Raw genomic sequence first — 17,722 nt, 5'->3', positions numbered from 1 at the left:
ATGAAGGGATGTGCTTGCTACTTTTCTCCTTTTATGATTTATGCAAATTTTCCCTACTCTCCAGGAATAAGTGTGGTAATCTGAGTTAGATTCTGTGGGGAAAACTAGTTCTGCTCATATCTTGACATGAGCACCCTGTGGAAGGGGTCACCATGAGTCAGTTGCAACTTAGCGGTATTTTCTTCTGGTCCTCAGCAGCTCTTGAGGGTTCACAAAGGTTGTTGGAGAAAGTTCAAGATGCAGAAGATCTTTTCTGACTGCTTCTGTGAGCGCTTATATAAGAGCAAGCCCTTTGACATAATATACCTGTCTGTTTTCCCATGAATCTACAGTTTCACTTGCAGCAGTTTCCCCTACATAACATCCAACATTCCAAATGTACCTATATTTTTAAATATTTGTTAGGAGAACCTTTTAAAAGCTAAATAATGATGGCTTATCTTTCTGCAAACTTGCATGTGTAATTTACATGGACTTTGATCCTGCAGATACTCAGTTGTTCCTCCTAATACATCTCTCTTTCCAGTATTTCATTTTTCAAACATTTAAACATATTTGTTTAAATGTGCTGGCAGTAATTTCCATTAATGGACCCCAGCATTAGTGCCAAAGTTCACAACTGAAAACTGATAATTAGGTGTGCACTCTGTACAGATAGAGTTTATAAAATACCTTTTGCTAGTTGTCAGTGGGGAAAGAGAAGAAGGAATGAAGATGACTCACCTTCCAAGTCTATATAGCACCTTAAAAATGCAAATGGTCCTGTCTGAAAGGAGAACAATAGGCAGCCAGGTCCCTGATCACACTTTACCTATAGAGCTGAAAGGGAACAAAAGAAATACAGGCTGCAGTCAAATGTGCATTTACATCTGACGTAGCCATGAATGCCCATCGGATTTAAAGTGCACTTCCAGAGAGCAACATCTGAGAATGGTCTGTGAGCCATGGGCAAACTATCCTGTCCTGGTTCAGTTCCGGACTTATTTGACAGTGCATAAAGTCTGGTCCTAAACGCTTGATGATGGGTCATGAACAGATTTTCCCACTCTGATAACTTCAGTGTCATCAAGCCGTCGCAACTTCCATCCCCATTAATCAGGGTTTGGCACCATTTTTAAAAATCATAGTAGTATGCACATAATCAGTGAAAGGTGGCAGGAGCCCATGAGTGCCTTAAGCACTGCAAGGGGCACATTCTGAGCAACTGAAAGCACTTTTTTGGAACATTGTTTAGTCCACGCTCCTAGAAAATAGTCCCTATATGGGCAAGCCAATCAGCGGTATTGTTTATGTGCATGTGCAAAGGCCAAGCTGTCTGATTGGTCAATGATGGGACAGGCACTTAGTGAGGTGAATTGTGGTCAGAGGATGTCTGATTGGTCAACTTCATTTCAAGTAAGGGCATAAAGAAACAGAAGCACCTTGATGACAGGTTAAATAGCGTGTCCGACTGCAACCATACTGTCTTTTTAGAAAGAACAAAAAAAGAGAGTTTGTGAGGGAAAGGTGGAAGGAAAGAGATTATGAAACTCAGAGCAGGAGGAAGAAGGGGTCATTTTTGCCATTCACTATGAAGGATTAAGCAGTGCCTATTATATGGCAAGCCATTACATTTGGGTTCCCCCTGCACTTCAAGATGTAACCATAAGTAGATGGTACTGCACAGTAGGGAATGACCTCTGGACACTAAAGCAAGGTACTGGATGCCTAAAGCAAGGTACTGGATGCCTGCAACTTCAAGATTTGAACAGCCTACCCTTCTTTACGATTGTTAGTGGTGTGTAAGAGTGAAGGTTAGAGGATTTGGTTTATTACTTTTTTATCTTTTATATCTTGCACAGTTCATTGTGTGCATTATTTTTATTTTCTTATTAAACTCTTTCCCCCTTTTTAATGTGATCTGTCTGATTTCTGTGATCCATATTAAAGCCCTGTTCAATTACACATTTCCAGACAGAGTGAGAGGGCAGCTGTTGATTCCCACTTCCATGGAGAGTGCAAGTAAGAATTCTGGGTCCCCTCAGTAACAAAGAAAACACAAATAGCTGAGCTGTTTTGTGAATCAGTAAAGTGACAAAGTGTGCCTAGGTGCTATCCTTCAAGCAGGGCAGATCTAGGGTGGGGGGGCAGAAGGGGTGCTTGCCCCGGGTGCTGACGGGGGGGCGCCAAATTGGGTATGGAGTCCATTGTATTCTATGGGACTATAAGATAGAATGGCCCATATGGGGGGGTCATTTTTTAATTTTGCCCCCCTCAATATATAGATCCGGTCCTGCCCTCAAGGGGTTTGGCCCTGACTAGTTGGTAGTGTTTGGAGGGGGGAGAGAATTGTAATTGTGATGAGGAAAGGGAAGCCTGACTGTGCCAGGGACACAGAATGGCTGCATAATTTTCTCCCTCCCATGTGCACAGAGATGGAAGCTTCCAAGTCCCATTTTCCCACAATCCAGTTAAATCATAAGTATTCAATTTATGCTGAACATTTATTCTTTAGGCATGTTTTTCTTTGCCTTTTCCCTTAATTATTTCCTCAACAAATCTGTTTTTTCATATCCTCTAGTCAGTTATTTGCAGGTCTGGAATTTAAGCCAGGAAAATATGAAGTGAAGCCCTTCTAAAGGGTGAAGTTTAATCAGCCAGCTTGTGGGATATTCAAGCTTAATTAGGCATGAGATCTTTTTGCCACTTTTTCTTCACCTGAGATGAGAGATGCCCAGAAATGGCTCAGTAATTTTCCTACAGATGCTGCAATCAGCTACTAAAAATCATATATTGAATGTGCGGACTTGCGGAGTAGGAAAATGCCGAGCTGAGCTGCTTCTCATTAAGGGAGCAGGCTGAAACTTCTCTTCGGGGTAGTGAAGGCAAACTAATGCCTACTGCCTACGTTTCTCAGTCAGAGATTAGTCCAAGATATGCACAGAAAACTTTGAGGAGGTTTACCTTGGCTAAAAGGGAATCCCGGGGGGGGGGGGGTCCTTTGAGGGTCTCTGGAGAAGAGTTGCATTTTCATCATTTGCAGAAGTTTACAGAGTCATTTATTTGACATAAGCTCGACAGAATCCTAACCTTCTTGGACATTATTAAACATCTAAAGCTATACAAGACTGGTGTGGATCTGGATAACTTGCAGAAAAGGTACAGATTACTATCTTTCATTCCGGGACTATTTAAAGTTAAACAGAATAAATTCAGAAGGTGGGAAATGGAAATCTAGAAAGCGTGAAAGAAGATGGGATGAAGAGGTGAAATTTGGACTTTTTAAATTTAAAGGACAGTGCTAAAAAGTGAGAAGGAATTTATTGTTTGGTCTACTTGCAATTTTGAAAAAAGAGCACCATCGTCACAGACCTGCAGCAAATACAGTCAACACAGGAAGTATGTCAAGTATCTTGAGATCTCTTTACCAGTGAAAACGGGATTTGGTGGCAAGTAAAGCAGGAAGCATTAGATGAAAAGCCTACTCTAGGATTATAATACCATAGAAAAACATCAGCGGCCATTACAAGGAGGTCAAAATTAAAATAATATTTTAAGGTGTTCGGGACATTAAAAATTGTTGGAAATAATTGAGATGGTGATGAAAAGATAAATACTATTGGACATTATTGTTAATTATAGACTTTAGAAGCTTCTAAAGGAAAAAAGAAATTTTTTTAAAGAAAAGTAGAAAGTCGTGACTGCCGTTTTGAAAGAAATAAAAACTTAAGGAGGCTCTGAGGATGGCAAAATTAGGCTTGTTGGAAAAGCAAGCTCTAATCTTTTGAACCTGATAGTTAAATTTTAAATTGGTGAGAACAAAATTTTCAGTGTTTTTAAATGTCAGAGCATAAGCAAACCCGTACAAGGGCTAGTTCTCTGGAGAAAATGCAAGAACAATTAGAGGCCATGGAGGCTAGAATGATGAAAGGTATGAAAGAGATGATAACTGCCTCTAAGAAAGAAATCATAGAAGAGATTAAAAAAGATATTGAAGATCTCAGAAATGAGACTGAGGAAACATCTAAGAAAGTGCAGGAGGTAGAAGGGAGAATGAAAGTACATGATTCCACCTTGTTGAAAATACAAGAAAAAGTGGCAATCCATGACTGCAAATTAATAGAGACTCAGATATGTCTGAGAGGAGTACCTGAAAAGGAAGAAAGTGACTTGAAAGAATATATAATAAAGATAATTGCAGAATTTTTGGAGGAAGATCCTGAAGAGACTAAAAATATGTATGACTATATGTACAGAGTGAACGCATTCTATGCCAAAAAAATAATCTACCAAGAGATGTGGTCATAAGATATATGACAAAGGAAATGGTGGGAAAGATCATGAACAAAATTTTTGAAAAGACAGTGATAGTGGGAGGCAGTAGAGTAAGAATCATGAAGGAGTTACCAAGGCAAGTGATAAATGACAGAAGAACATACAAAAAACTAACAGAGAAATTACGGGACAATGAAATGAGGTATAGATGGATAATACCTGAAGGTTTGAGCTTTGAACTTAAGGGAAAAAGAATTACAATTACAAATGAACAGGAACTGTGTAGATTTTATGAAGAACATAAAAAATTTGCACCATGATGGATTACAGATTATTATCTTGGAATGTAAATGGACTAAATTCACCGCAAAAAAGAAGGGCAACATTTCATTGGATTAAAAAGCAAAATTGTAATATAGTTTGTCTACAAGAAGTACATATCAAACAAAAGGATTATAATTTTTTATGGACTAAACAATTGGGATTAGAATTTCATTCCTTGGCTGAGCAAAAGAAAAGGGGAGTGATTTTTTATGTTAAACAGCAATTGGATCCGAAATTAGTACTTAAAGATAAAAATGGAAGATTTGTAGCAGTAGAAATAATGTTGAATGGAAAAAAACGTTGTTATTGAGACTGTATGCACCAAGTGGGGTGAAGGATGTTTTTTTTAAAGATATTACACAACAACTTCATGAATTGACATATGATCAAGTTTTGATAATGGGGGACTTTAATGGAACAATTCAGAATGTATTGGATAGATCTGGACAAAAAAAATAATAAAGAAGGAAAATTGCCAAAATCTTTTTTTGAATTGGTTAAACAAGAAAATCTGGAAGATATATGGAGGAAATTTAATCCTGAAGTAAGGGACTATATCTTTTTTTCAGCAAGACATAATTCTTTCTCTAGAATTGACATGTTGTGGGGCACTAAAGATATGGGCCTTGTAACAAAGAAAATTGAGATTTTGCCTAAAATAGGAGCTGATCATAACCCAATAATGTGGATTACAAATTCGTTGAAAAAATCAAGAAGATGGAGATTAAATGAGGATTTATTACAGAATAAAGAAATAGTGACATATCTAGAAAATGAGACCAAAGCTTTCTTCCAAGTAAACGACAAAGAAGATATTGAATTCCAGACGGTGTAGGATGCCTATAAGGCAGTAATGAGAGGAATATTGATAACATTGAACAATAAAGATAAGAGGGCAAAAAATACACTATTTCCTCATCTTGCTTTGTGATTCCATAAAAACTGTGGACATTTTTAAATCAAGGAACAGTAACATGATTTTTAGGCCTCCTGTGCTAAGAAACCATTGGAAGGGTGAAAGAAACAGTCAAAGTAATTCTTTTCTCCATACTTCTTTTTGGAGGGAGGGTGTTGTTGCTGTTCATATTGTACCAGCTAAATCACAAAGGCATCTGTGCAATTGCATTCATATAGTATGGCTTTTGGGTTTAAGGTTGAAAATATGAAAGAAAAATAATTAAGAATGTTGGCAGTATACCATATGAAGGTGTTATTGATGTCACTGAAGCTTATTGTTTCCCAGTTCAGAATGTAAAAAACTCATAGTGCTTGTCTGCATTATTACTTAAATACTATTTACCTGATATTGTCAACTGAGGTTCTGATCTGCACAGTTCCTAGGACATGTGGTTTTATGTATTCATTCAATTTATTTTATTCATTCATTTTCCAGAGCTGTTGGGATACTGCATATATATGTAAGGGTAGAATGCAGGCATCTCAAAGAGGCCTTCTGGTTATTTCTGCTTCTATTACTAAGTAAACTGTGAGTGAAGGCAAAGAATAGAGTTCAGGAGCTTAAGAATGGGAGACTGGGCTGAATTCAATGGGGATGAATTTGAGGGGGAATGCATTGAGTGAATTATCCAAGGATGTGTGAAAGCAGCCATGCTGAAATTCTTAAAGAGGAAGTGAGGGGAGGGGGAATGAAAACAGAAAGGATAGGAAGAAAATTGGAGAGAGATTTTACCTATCCTATTCTGTTTTCGGATGCTATCTAGTTAAGCTTATAGTATTTCAGAGTCCAAAGGTCTACATGGACCTCAGATTTATATATACTTGATAAAGCTTGTATCCTGAGAAGTCCCAGGATGGGTTGCTTGTCAAGGATGTCAACAGGGAAACCACATGGTAGTTCAAATAATAATCTAGAAAGGGTCCAGAAAAGTAGACCACATGAAGAAAGATTGGGAATTACAAGGTTTGTCCTCAGTAGCTCCTTAAAGACCAGCAAGATTTCCTGGGTATAAGCTTTCAGTAATCAACAGGGCATGGTGCTTTTAGTACCCAAATAGGTCTACATGGGTCAGGGCCATAATGAGCAAAGGCTGATAGGGTTGCCAAGTCCAATTCAAGAAATATATGGGGACTTTGGGGGTGGAGCCAGGAGCAAGGGTGTGACAAGCTTCATTGAACTCCAAGGGAGTTCTTGCCATCACATTTAAAGGGACAGCACATCTTTTAAAATGCCATCCTTCCATAGGAAATAATGGATAGGGGCACTTTCTTTTGGGGCTCATAGAATTGGACCCCCTGGTCCAATCTTTTTGAAACTTGGGGAGTATTTTGGGGAGAAGCACTGGATGCTATACTGAAAATATGGTGCCTCTATCTAAAAAAAACAGCCCCCTCAGAGCCCCAGATACCCGAGGATCAATTCTCCATTATTTCCTATGGGAATAATACTCCATATGGAATAATAGAATTCCCAGCAGACATTTCCCTCTCTTCCCCCCACTTTCTGATGACCCTGAAGGGGGGGAGGGTCTTCAAACCAGGGGATCCCCTGCCCCCACCCGGGGGTTGGCAGTCCTAGCTATGCTGCTTTCTCTCTCACACACACACACTCACTTACTTGCTCTAAAACAAAAGCAAAACAAATGGAGGGGCTGTGCTTTGAAGAGCTTCTGCTACTGACCCTTCCCCATGAAGTAGTTCCTGCTTCCTGCTCAACTTTAAAGGCACACACACACACACAAGCATTTTGAAAGGGGACCAGTTTGCAGGTTTCTAAACCTGCCGGAGATCTAGAGGTAAGTGGTGGTTGTGGGGGCGGGGCTGTAAAACCGAGGGATCCCCTGCTGAGACATGGGGATTGGGAAGCCTAAAGGCTGACCACAATAAACACATGTATTTTGGATACTTCAGTTGTTGGAATCTTAGCCTGTGTTAGGCTTCCCAATCCCCAGGTCCCAGCAGTGGATCCCCCGTTTTTACAGGCTTCTCCCCACCCCCAGCCAGCTGGCCGGCAGGGGAAGCCACTGCCTCCACAGTCACCATGTAGTTTTAGAGCTCCTGCAGGTCCATTTTTAAAACATGTGCCTTTAAGGCTGAGCAGGAAGCAGGAAACAGAAGGGCTTTGGAGAACGGCCCCTCCCTTTGTTTTGTTTTCATTTTCAGATCAAGTAAAGTTCTGCAGGAACAAGACCCAGTAAGTATTTGTGTGTGTGTTGAGAGGGAGGGGGCAGGGATTCCCTGGTTTGGAGGCCCTGCCCTGCTTTAGAAAGCATGGGGGGGAGGGAAATGTCTACTGGGCACTCTATTATTCGCTATGGAGAACGATTCCCATAGGGAATAATGGGGAATTGTTTTGCGGGTATTGGGGGCTCTGGGGGGGGGGGGCTAAGTTTTGAGGTAGAGGCACCAAATTTTTAGTATAGCATCTAGTGCCTCTCCCCAAAATACACCCACCCAAGTTTCAAAACGATTGACCAGGGGGTCCAATTCTATGAGCCCCAAATATGGTGTCCCTATCCTTCATTATTTCCTATGGAAGAAAGGCATTTTAAAAGGTGTGCTGTCCCTTTAAATGTGATGGCCAGAACTCCCTTGGAGTTCAATTATGCTTGTCACATCCTTGTTCCTGGCTCCACCCCAATGTCTCCTGGCTCCACCCCCAAAGTCTCCTGGCTCCGCTCCAAAGTCCCCAGATATTTCTTGAATTGGACTTGGTAACCCTAGCCTGTGCATACCTAGGTTTCAGATTAATACTTAGAAAAATGATGGGGGGACTCAAACAGAAGGGGGTTTTATTTATAAAAAGGATAGAAACCAAACTATGAAAATGAGAGCTACAGAATTGAGAGCTGCAGAAAATGAGAGCTACAGAATTTTTTTTGGGGGGGGGGGCACAAAGCAGCAAATAAAGCACAAAAACCTTTACCTATCTACAAAGGGGTAATGAACCTATAAAAGATAAGGAAACATACAAGCCTGTTCTAGAAGTGGGAGAAGAAGAGAGGGGTCCTGCTTAGTGGTGAAGAAGTTGCTTCAGAAGCAGAAACTGATGAGGCAGGGGAGGTCACCACAGCCCCAGGTCTGTTGAGCAAAGAGCTGAGATTAGAGTTGAGATCGGAGAGAATCTAAAACAGCCTACAAAAATGGGACTGAAGGGTAATTCTTTATACCTTTTTGTCTTGCATGAGGAAGTAGTGTTGGCATCAGAATGTAAGAATAATAAAAATGCAATCATTTGAGGATGAGCCAGCCTGAAAAGGATACACCTGCTGTGTCTACATGGCAGAGGGATTTCCCCCTCCCCCCTTTTGTGCATGGAAAATATCAAAAATGTTTCCTTAGGTAAATTGAGTTAGATCTATGGCTGGGTACTTGTCATGATTGTCTGCATTCCTGACTTGTCCTTTAGCTACTGAGTAAATTACTGGAACTGGTCCAATGCCTTATTGTTTTGGAAATATTGGTCATTAGTCTTTGGAAATATAGGTCTCCATGCTGCCTCTCTTCCTTCCTCTCTGGCCTCCCAACATCCAGCCTTCCTCAAACTTCATTCCACCTACTCTCTATCCCTTCGGTTCTGCTTGAAGGAATTTGCATTCTTGACCCTTATTGGGACATCACACATGAATCCCCTCAATTCCAGGCTGCATTCCTTGTCTAGCTAAGGGAAAGCATATATTGTGTAAGTGGAATAGCTTCCATTAAGAATCATTTGCATTGGCTATTGATTTCTTATTCCCCAGTGTTCTGTGCTGTATAAGTGAAGGGTTTATCAGCCCCTAAGTGTATTCCTCAAATCTTGGTACACTTCATTGTGTTTTCTGTGCTTGCCTTTCTCATGCTTCTTTTTTCTGCCAATAAAGATCATATCTAGTTCAGTTCCGGGTTGCCATCGTTCTCTTACCTCCACAGTTCCAAGGTTACCTCCAAGATTGTGTTTGTGATTACATAGACTTCGGATCTCTTGCCTTGATGTTGGGAGGTGAACTTGTAAAAGTCACACATGTAATTCTCTCTGATAATAAGGTCCTCAGGAGTGGAATTGCAGCATATTAATTGACTGCTGGGAAAAGGGAATTCCATCACACAAGGTTTGCTCCACTCAGAAGACTTTGGATCCAACCCCTAGAATTAGAAACATATAGCAAAAGCTTGAAATTTTGAACTTTCAGTAACAGTGAGCTACTGTCAATTCAGTTAATGATGTACATGTATTCAATCACCCATTTCTTTGCTGCAAGAAGAGGGATAAAGAAGAAGGGAAATGTGGTTTAAACACACAATCTTCTTCCACCACACTTAAAATGTCATGTTAGTTTTAACCCTTATGAAGAAAAACAATAAGTAAAAAGGTCTTTTAAAAGTTATATGATTATTTCCTGGAATTTTTAAAGGCAGCATTTAAACAAAGGTTATTTCAGTGTGTTGTCGTCTTCATTCTGTGTTCAGATAAATGAGTACATGCCACTAAAAATGTAACTCTGGATGTGAGAAAAATGACAATGGCATACCTAATAATTGCTTATGGTACCCACTAATCTCTGCATAATAACTTGTTAGAGTGCTATTATCTGTCTGAAATTTTATGCTGGAAATGTTGAGACATGCCTCATTGTCAATATATTTTTTAAATAAATTGTTCTGCACAGTTTATAGTATATTGTTGCCATGCATCATTTCGTGACATAAACCCTATCCTTGCTGAGTGCATTATTGGTTCACATTTTAAGTGAGATTGATGTACTGATTTTTGTTGCCCTCTTTGTAATGCTGTAATTGATATTTCTCAAAATCCTTAGCTTTAATTAGAATGAGTTCCTATGCTTGATAGAAACAAGGAAAGGGGCGGGGAGCTCAAGTGACTAACTGGATGGGAGAGTGAATTGTTTCCAGCAAATCCTAGCCAGTTCTCAGACATGAACTCACTCATCATAACCTTGTACCCAGTTAGGTGAATTAAAGACCTATTGGAATCAGTGACACTTGGGCCACCTAAGGCTGTAATTGTGCACACACTTTCCTGTGAGCAAGTTCTGGTAAACACACTGGGCTAGCCACATATATTCATTGATTTCACTTAAATATAGCAGAATTTATAGTTAACTGAGATTGCTTCTACATAATACTGGTACAAATCTCTAGGAAGCTGTCTTGTAGGCCTGACTCAGGATTTTGGTTAAGTGCCTTCCTGTGGCCTCTGCATGCACCAAGCATGCTACCCCTTCAGGTGGTGGAGGGAATGCAGCATAATATTATAGCTCCTCTAAGCCTTGTTGGAGCCTGTAAAGCTGATAGACTCTTAAAATGTCATGTTGGACTGGTTGTCATGTTGGGGTTGGACTGGATGATCCTGGAGGTCCCTGCCAACTCTGATTCAATGTAGTGTAATGAGACTCCTTTTTTCCCTTGAGGCAAAAATGTTTAGCATTTAGTATATTTTAGGTACTCGCAGAAAGGTTTATCCACTGCTTTCTGTCTTTGAAGTATGCCTTAATGAAACATTGGAGGAAACATTATTCATTGATTTGCATTTTAGCCAATTAGAGGCTTTCTAATATGTAGAGCAGCAGAAGATAAACACTTCTCGTTTGATAGAGGTGGAAAACATGAAACCTCTAAGAAGAAAGGAAAGGAGAAATATAATCAAAACAGGAAAATAAGTTTGTTGTTGCTAGTTTTGAAGAGTAAACGGCAAGAAATGGGGATGAAAGCCTTCTTTACATGATTGGAAATATGTTCCGAGAGTGTTATCTGCAAAGAAGCCATGTTCCTTTGAGTGAGAAATCTTTGGGTGGATTGGTCACCCTATCTGTCAGCCTGTCTTGCTGATGCAAATTATTTTGACAGCAAATAACCTATAAACAATACTATCATTCCAAAATACAATAAATCCATGTTGTATTTTTTTGGTAGCAAGGCTTGTGGTCTAACAAGCTACATCTGCATGTTTAGCTTTTGGGTTATAGAAAATTTGATTAAGATACTACAGAACAGAGCAACTTTTATTACTGCAGTTTCTAGGACAACAAAAAAGATGTTGTGTAAACTTTTCTCTATATTTCTAGGAGTTTTAAATGATCACCATGGTACCAAAGAGTAGGCATCATGCACTGCATTTAAAATAGTCCACTAGCTAGAAAAAAAAATTCCTTTCTAAAGATTTTTAAGAGTATATACATTATATGAGATTAGTGTTAGGAAACAATCTTGCAAATTTCTGAACGTCTACGAGCTCACAAAGAACTGTGACTATCTCTGGTCTCTCCTGCCCCCACAAGGAGTTTCTTTCCCTCACTCCTGGCAAACCAACTTCTCTCTGTGTATTTTAATGGCTACCAACTAATATGGAAAGCATATTTCCTGCTAAAAAGGTTAGTACTTGTAGCACTTCCTAGCTGTTTCAAGGCTCTGCATCTTAGTCACATCTCCCACTTCACTTGTATTTGCTGGCATAGGGACACTATCACACTTCAGACACTATCTTAACTGGTCCCCCCCCCCCCCTTTATTGCTTGTTGGAAAGCAAGACCAAATTAGGTGTGGTGTTGCTACACAGATCAGGGCTCAGAATATAAGAACATTTAACTAAAAAGTACACATGGGCTGTATAAACATCGGGCTGATCAAGGCTAAAAAGAAATGGTGCAAACACATAGTGCTCTGTATGTATCCTAAACGCTGTAGAATCAGGATAAGCTAATAACTCTGTAGTTGCAGGATTTAAAATCCTTCATTGCATTAGTTCTCAAAATTTGGGACTTCTCCCCATTGTCCGTCAGCATGTGACCAAGATGGAGTCCCATTATAAAGGTGTAATCCTTTAGAACAGGGGTGTTGAACTCATTTGTTAGGAGAGCCAGATCTGACATAAATGAGACTTTGGAGGCCAGGCCATGTGTGTCATAAAATGGAATGCCAGGTGGCAGAGATATAAACTTTATAAAGTACACAAACACAATTAAAGTATTTTTTACTTAAAATACAAACACGCTTAAAACTCTTGCAATATTTTGTTTAAAATGGAAAGATGGAGGAATAGTGGGATTTGGTAATGCAATTGTTAAAATAAAACATCAAGAAAAAACACAAGGAAAACAACAGAAACTAAAAATATAAAATGCTCTCTAAGCCTGGGAAAACAGGGGCTGGACATTGCAAGCTTCTCTCCCCTCACACCCACCCCCCTCTACTCAGATTGGCAGTGGCTCTCCAATGCAGGGCTTTTTTTGTAGCAGGAATGTCTTTGCATATTAGGCCACACATCCCTGATGTAGCCAATCCTCCTGGAGCTTACACTGTACTAAGAACCCTGTAAGTTCCAGCAGGATTGGCTACATCGGGGGTGGTGGTGGTGGTGTAGCCTAATATGCAAAGGAGTTCCTGCTACAAAAAAAGCCTTGCTCCAATGCAATATCCCCCTTTGGTTCCCAGGTTAGAGTACTCACTAGGCACCAGTTCTCTGGTCCATTCAGCAGAGACAAGCTAACTCAAAGCATCAACACAACTCCAGGAAGCAACAGCTAGCCATAAGAATGCTGGAAAGTGACACTGAACTCTACTCCATTGAAACACATTGCAGCACAGACAAAACTGCAAGGAAAACATAGAATGGTCTCTATCTATCTGAGTGTTGAGACTGTCACGGAAAATCTATTCCGCATTTTCTTTTCAGATTTGCAAGCCCTGAAGAGCTTTGCTGCAGCCAGCTTCAGAAGGAGCTGGGAAGTTCAAGCAGCCTTAGATCTTGAAAGGGGGAGGACAGGAGGAGAAGGAGGGGAGAGAATAGAGCCACAGAGCTGATTAAAGCCCTGAGTGGACCAGTTCTGTCCTGTGGACTGGACATTTGACACCTCTGCTTTAGAACACAGGGACAAAAGACCAAAAGTTAAGAGATCAAGCATAAGAAACTGTATTCAGATAATTTATATTCTACCATTATGAGAGAAAAAAGTTTGAGTTAAGTGGCACCTTTAAAACCATTAAAATTCTATTCTGAATATAAGCGTCCATGTGCTCACACTCTTCTTCATCTGAATTCTACAGCCACCAGACTCAAACTTTGTTCTGCTGCTTCAGACCAACACGGCAACCCTTCTGAATCCATCCCCCATGGGGTCATTCTGAATCTTCCTGACCCAAAAGGAAGAAAATGCTATCTAGCCCTCTGGCTTTATCCACATCTTTGTTAGGTGTGGCAATCTAGATGTGTGGTTAGTTAGTAAACCTTTTTTGTCTTGCTCCAACCAGAGCTATTTACATCTCTAAGTACTAAAGTGCCGTCTGCTTTGGAATCAATTACTCATTCCCTGTACTTTTTCCTCTTGCCAGATGCTGACTTGCAGCAAGGGTCCTGTCCATAGGCAGAGTGCAGACATAATTAGACCCTTAGACCCTTGCCAGTCCGGCTTTCGCCCAGGCCATGGGACGGAGACAGTGCTGGTCGCCTTGGCAGATGACCTCCAGAGGCATCTGGATCGAGGTGGTGTGGCGGTGCTGATGCTGTTAGACCTGCCGGCCGCGTTCGACACGGTCGACCATTGGCTACTGACCCGCCGCCTCACCAATGTTGGGGTTAGGAGGTTGGCCCTACAATGGCTTTCCTCCTTCCTCAAGGATCGGGGACAAAGGGTGGCAATCGGGGGTAAGCTCTCCCAGAGACGCACATTACCTTGTGGGGTGCCTCAGGGAGCAGTCCTCTCGCCGATGCTATTTAATATCTATATGCGCCCCCTTGCACGGATTGCCAGGAGGTATGGGCTTAGGTGTCACCAGTATGCAGATGACACCCAGCTCTATCTGCTAATGGATGGCCGGCCTGGCTGCATCCCAGAGAATCTGGACCTGGCACTGCAGGCCGTGGCAACTTGGTTGAGGCTGAGTGGGCTGAAACTGAATCCAGGGAAAACAGAGGTCCTTTGCTTGGGTTGGGGCGCTCTGGGAGGGGAAAAATCTCTCCCAGTCTTTGACGAGGCACCATTGAAACTGGCACACCAAGTCAGAAGCCTGGGGGTTCTACTGGAGCCTTCATTATCAATGGAGGCCCAGATAGCAGCCACTGCCAAGTCAGCCTTTTTTCATCTGAGGCCGGCAAGGCAGTTGGCTCCCTTCCTAGAGCGTCAGGACCTGGCAACAGTGATCCACACAACGGTCACCTTGAGACTAGATTACTGTAATGCCCTCTACATGGGGCTGCCTCTGTGCCGAACCCGGAAGCTGCAGCTAGTTCAGAACGTGGCTGCCAGACTGTTGTTGGGGCTCCCAAAGTGGGAGCACATACAGCCGGGGCTGCGTGAACTGCACTGGCTACCAGTTACATACCGGATTCGTTACAAAGTGCTGGTTATTACCTTTAAAGCCCTATATGGCCGAGGACCTGCCTACCTTAGGGACTGTCTCTCCCCGTACGAACCCCAGAGAGCATTGAGGTCAGCAGGGAAGAACCTGCTGACTATTCCCGGGCCAAAAGAGATAAAACTCCAGAGAACCCGCACCCGGGCTTTCTCTGTTATGGCTCCACAGCTATGGAATCAGCTTCCAGAAGAAATGTGGGCCCTGCGGGACTTTGAACAGTTCCGCAGGGCCTGCAAGACCATCCTTTTTCAAATGGCCTTCACCGACTAAAACTGCTAAGTAAACTCACCATCTGTATAATAGCACCAACATATTAATATTAATTTTATTGTTTTTAGAATTTTAATAGATTTTAATCAACTGTAGTTTAATATTGTTAAATATTGCACAATGTATGTATTGAATTCTGTTGTTAGCCGCCCTGAGCCTGCTTCGGCGGGGAGGGCGGGATATAAATAAAATGTGATGATGATGATGATGATGATGATAATTATTGTAATCTCTAGAGTGGAAGGCATTCTTCCACAAGTGTTATTTTGAATTGTAGCCCCTCTTCAGATTGCTTCAGGGTGTGGAGAAGAGCAGGTGAATGGCTTGCTCTATTTCTTTTTGTTTGTGGCTCAAAATTTAATTTAAAATTTTTTCTTTGAAAGAAATGCTTTTTAAAGGGTAACTGAGGAAACAACTCTTTTGGAAGCATTGTGCATTTGTATTTTTGATTGGGATCATGGTGTATTGAAAACCTTGAGAGTCATTGTGAAACTTCCCATAAAATTGTTAAGAATGGTATATGTGAGTTGCACTGGGGCAGTGAGGAGGTACATTGGGAGGCATATACAGGTCTGAGCAGCTTTGTGTGGAATTTGGCACAGGCTTCCACATCATACTAATTTTATATGGAAAGAAAACTGCAGCCTATTTCCTTTCCAGTTGATGGGTTACTACTAGCTAATTTGTCTTCAGTGTCAACCAAAGGATTATTCACTGGATTAGTACTTTGGATCAGCTATATTTAGCAAGCATTAATAACCTCCCCCTTTGTTCACTTAGAGCAATAGTGTTTCTGATTTAGGATCCACCTTATGTTCAACCTTCAAATATACCTAACTATAATATTTTAATGATATCTGTATATCTATTTCTTTCTCTCATTCTTAAGAAGAAACAAAGCATAAACAGAAAATGTTTGGTGTGATGTACTTTATGTTGAAATAGAACCCTCTGGTGGCTTTCTACCATCAAAAAGATCATTAACTTGGACTACAGTCTTATCCCTACTTTCTTAGAATTAAATTTAGTGGGGATTAACAATTGAATTTAGCAGGGATTAAATCTAAGGGAAAATGCAAAGAATCAGGATGCATGGTTTAATTATGGTCCCAATTACTACTGGAGTTTCTTTTTTTAAAAAATATTGCTCTTTCAAAATATGTTTAAAATGTTTGTTATTGTAAGAATATCAAAAGTAGGTTTTTAAAATCAACCTGAGACGGTCTACTGAAAAGCACATTTTAGGCTAAATTAGTAGAAAACACATTTTAGTTTAAGGATTTCTTCCCCTATTTTACTCTTTTTAAAAAATTGCTATTTATTCTAAGTATTCTCTTTCCCTAGCTATAAAGAATAGTGAAACCTCTCTTCTTGGTAAAGATCAGGGCTTAGAAAGAAGCTTTGGCATTTCATAACAAGGTGGTATGTGCTTGTTTTAGGCAACTTTTTTCTGTGACTGCGAAGATCAATACTGGGGTGCTTTCTGTGAAGAATTTGATGCCTGTCAAAGTAGTCCCTGCCAGAACAATGGAACATGCACAGATGTAACAGAAAAACACAATGGCAACAATTTCACCTGTACTTGCCTCACTGGTAAGTTTTATGTTGTGTTTTGAATAATGCTTTTGGTTTTGAACTAATTATCTAAGCCACTTTGCGCAATATTTTCCTGCTTTTTTGAGACTGAAGAAGAGAGACCTAATAAAGGAACAAAGTATGTATGTCTATGACGATCATCGGTCATAGTTTTTGATAAAGACTTGTCCTCGTGAGCATTTTGATCAATGGGTAGCAGAGTGGGTACAAGGTCACATCCTACCTCCTCCTGCAGCATCTTAAGGATTTTTATTATTATTATTATTATTATTTAGCACACAGGAGATGTTTGGGCTTTTTCATACAACAGAGGGAGGGAGGGAGGGATAAAGCCCTGAAATTCTGCTTTGATTCCTAGGCATGGGTTTACACTGTATGATATTATAAGAAAATACAAATAAAGGCTATCCACAAAGCAGGATGTGAGTACAGATGAAGACAGGCAGAGATTAGCACACAAGGATGAAGGATAGAACAGGTCTGGATAGGTGGAAGAAGAGGGTACTGCTCAGTACAGAGGCCATTCTGAACATGCCACATATATGTCAGTGCAGCAGCGCTAACGGAAAAGTGCCTCGTAGTTGCCTCTCTATGTTGGGAGAAAAGCAGTTCTGAGAATTACTGAAGAAGACTGTTGAACTCTCCTGACCACGCTGAACCAGAAAGAACAGGCACTTGAGAAGTTCAATGAAATCAAGTGGAAGTGTGGAATTGCCATTTATGGGCAAGGATGTCCTTGTCCATTATGTCTGATCCTGCTTTTCAATCCCTTCTATCAACATAAAAAACACTTTTTATGTTGAAACATTAAATTATTTGTCTTCAGATTTAAATAATAGCTAAGCACTGAAGGAAGGAAGGTGTGGCCTCTCTGTGTGCACGTATCTTCATTTATAATATTTAATATAACTATGCAAATGCATCCAGGTACTTCCTTGGCAAGAAAGATATGCAATAAAGTTAAGTAATG

At 40.5% G+C, this 17,722-nt stretch overlaps 1 protein-coding gene across 1 annotated transcript in view; it reads left to right on the top strand.

The window, feature by feature from the left end:
* Positions 1-17,722, top strand: part of DNER (delta/notch like EGF repeat containing) — a 263,614-nt gene that overhangs the window by 172,928 nt on the left and 72,964 nt on the right. The window contains exon 6 of the mRNA XM_060242264.1: positions 16,596-16,749. Within this exon, the coding sequence (XP_060098247.1) occupies positions 16,596-16,749 (154 nt within the window). The remainder of the gene's footprint in view (positions 1-16,595; positions 16,750-17,722) is intronic.

This window comes from Heteronotia binoei, chromosome 6 (genome assembly GCF_032191835.1).
Source record: "Heteronotia binoei isolate CCM8104 ecotype False Entrance Well chromosome 6, APGP_CSIRO_Hbin_v1, whole genome shotgun sequence".
Classification (NCBI taxonomy): domain Eukaryota; kingdom Metazoa; phylum Chordata; class Lepidosauria; order Squamata; family Gekkonidae; genus Heteronotia; species Heteronotia binoei.
Note: the sequence above shows the minus strand (reverse complement) of the source record. Positions and strands in the feature narration are given on the sequence as shown.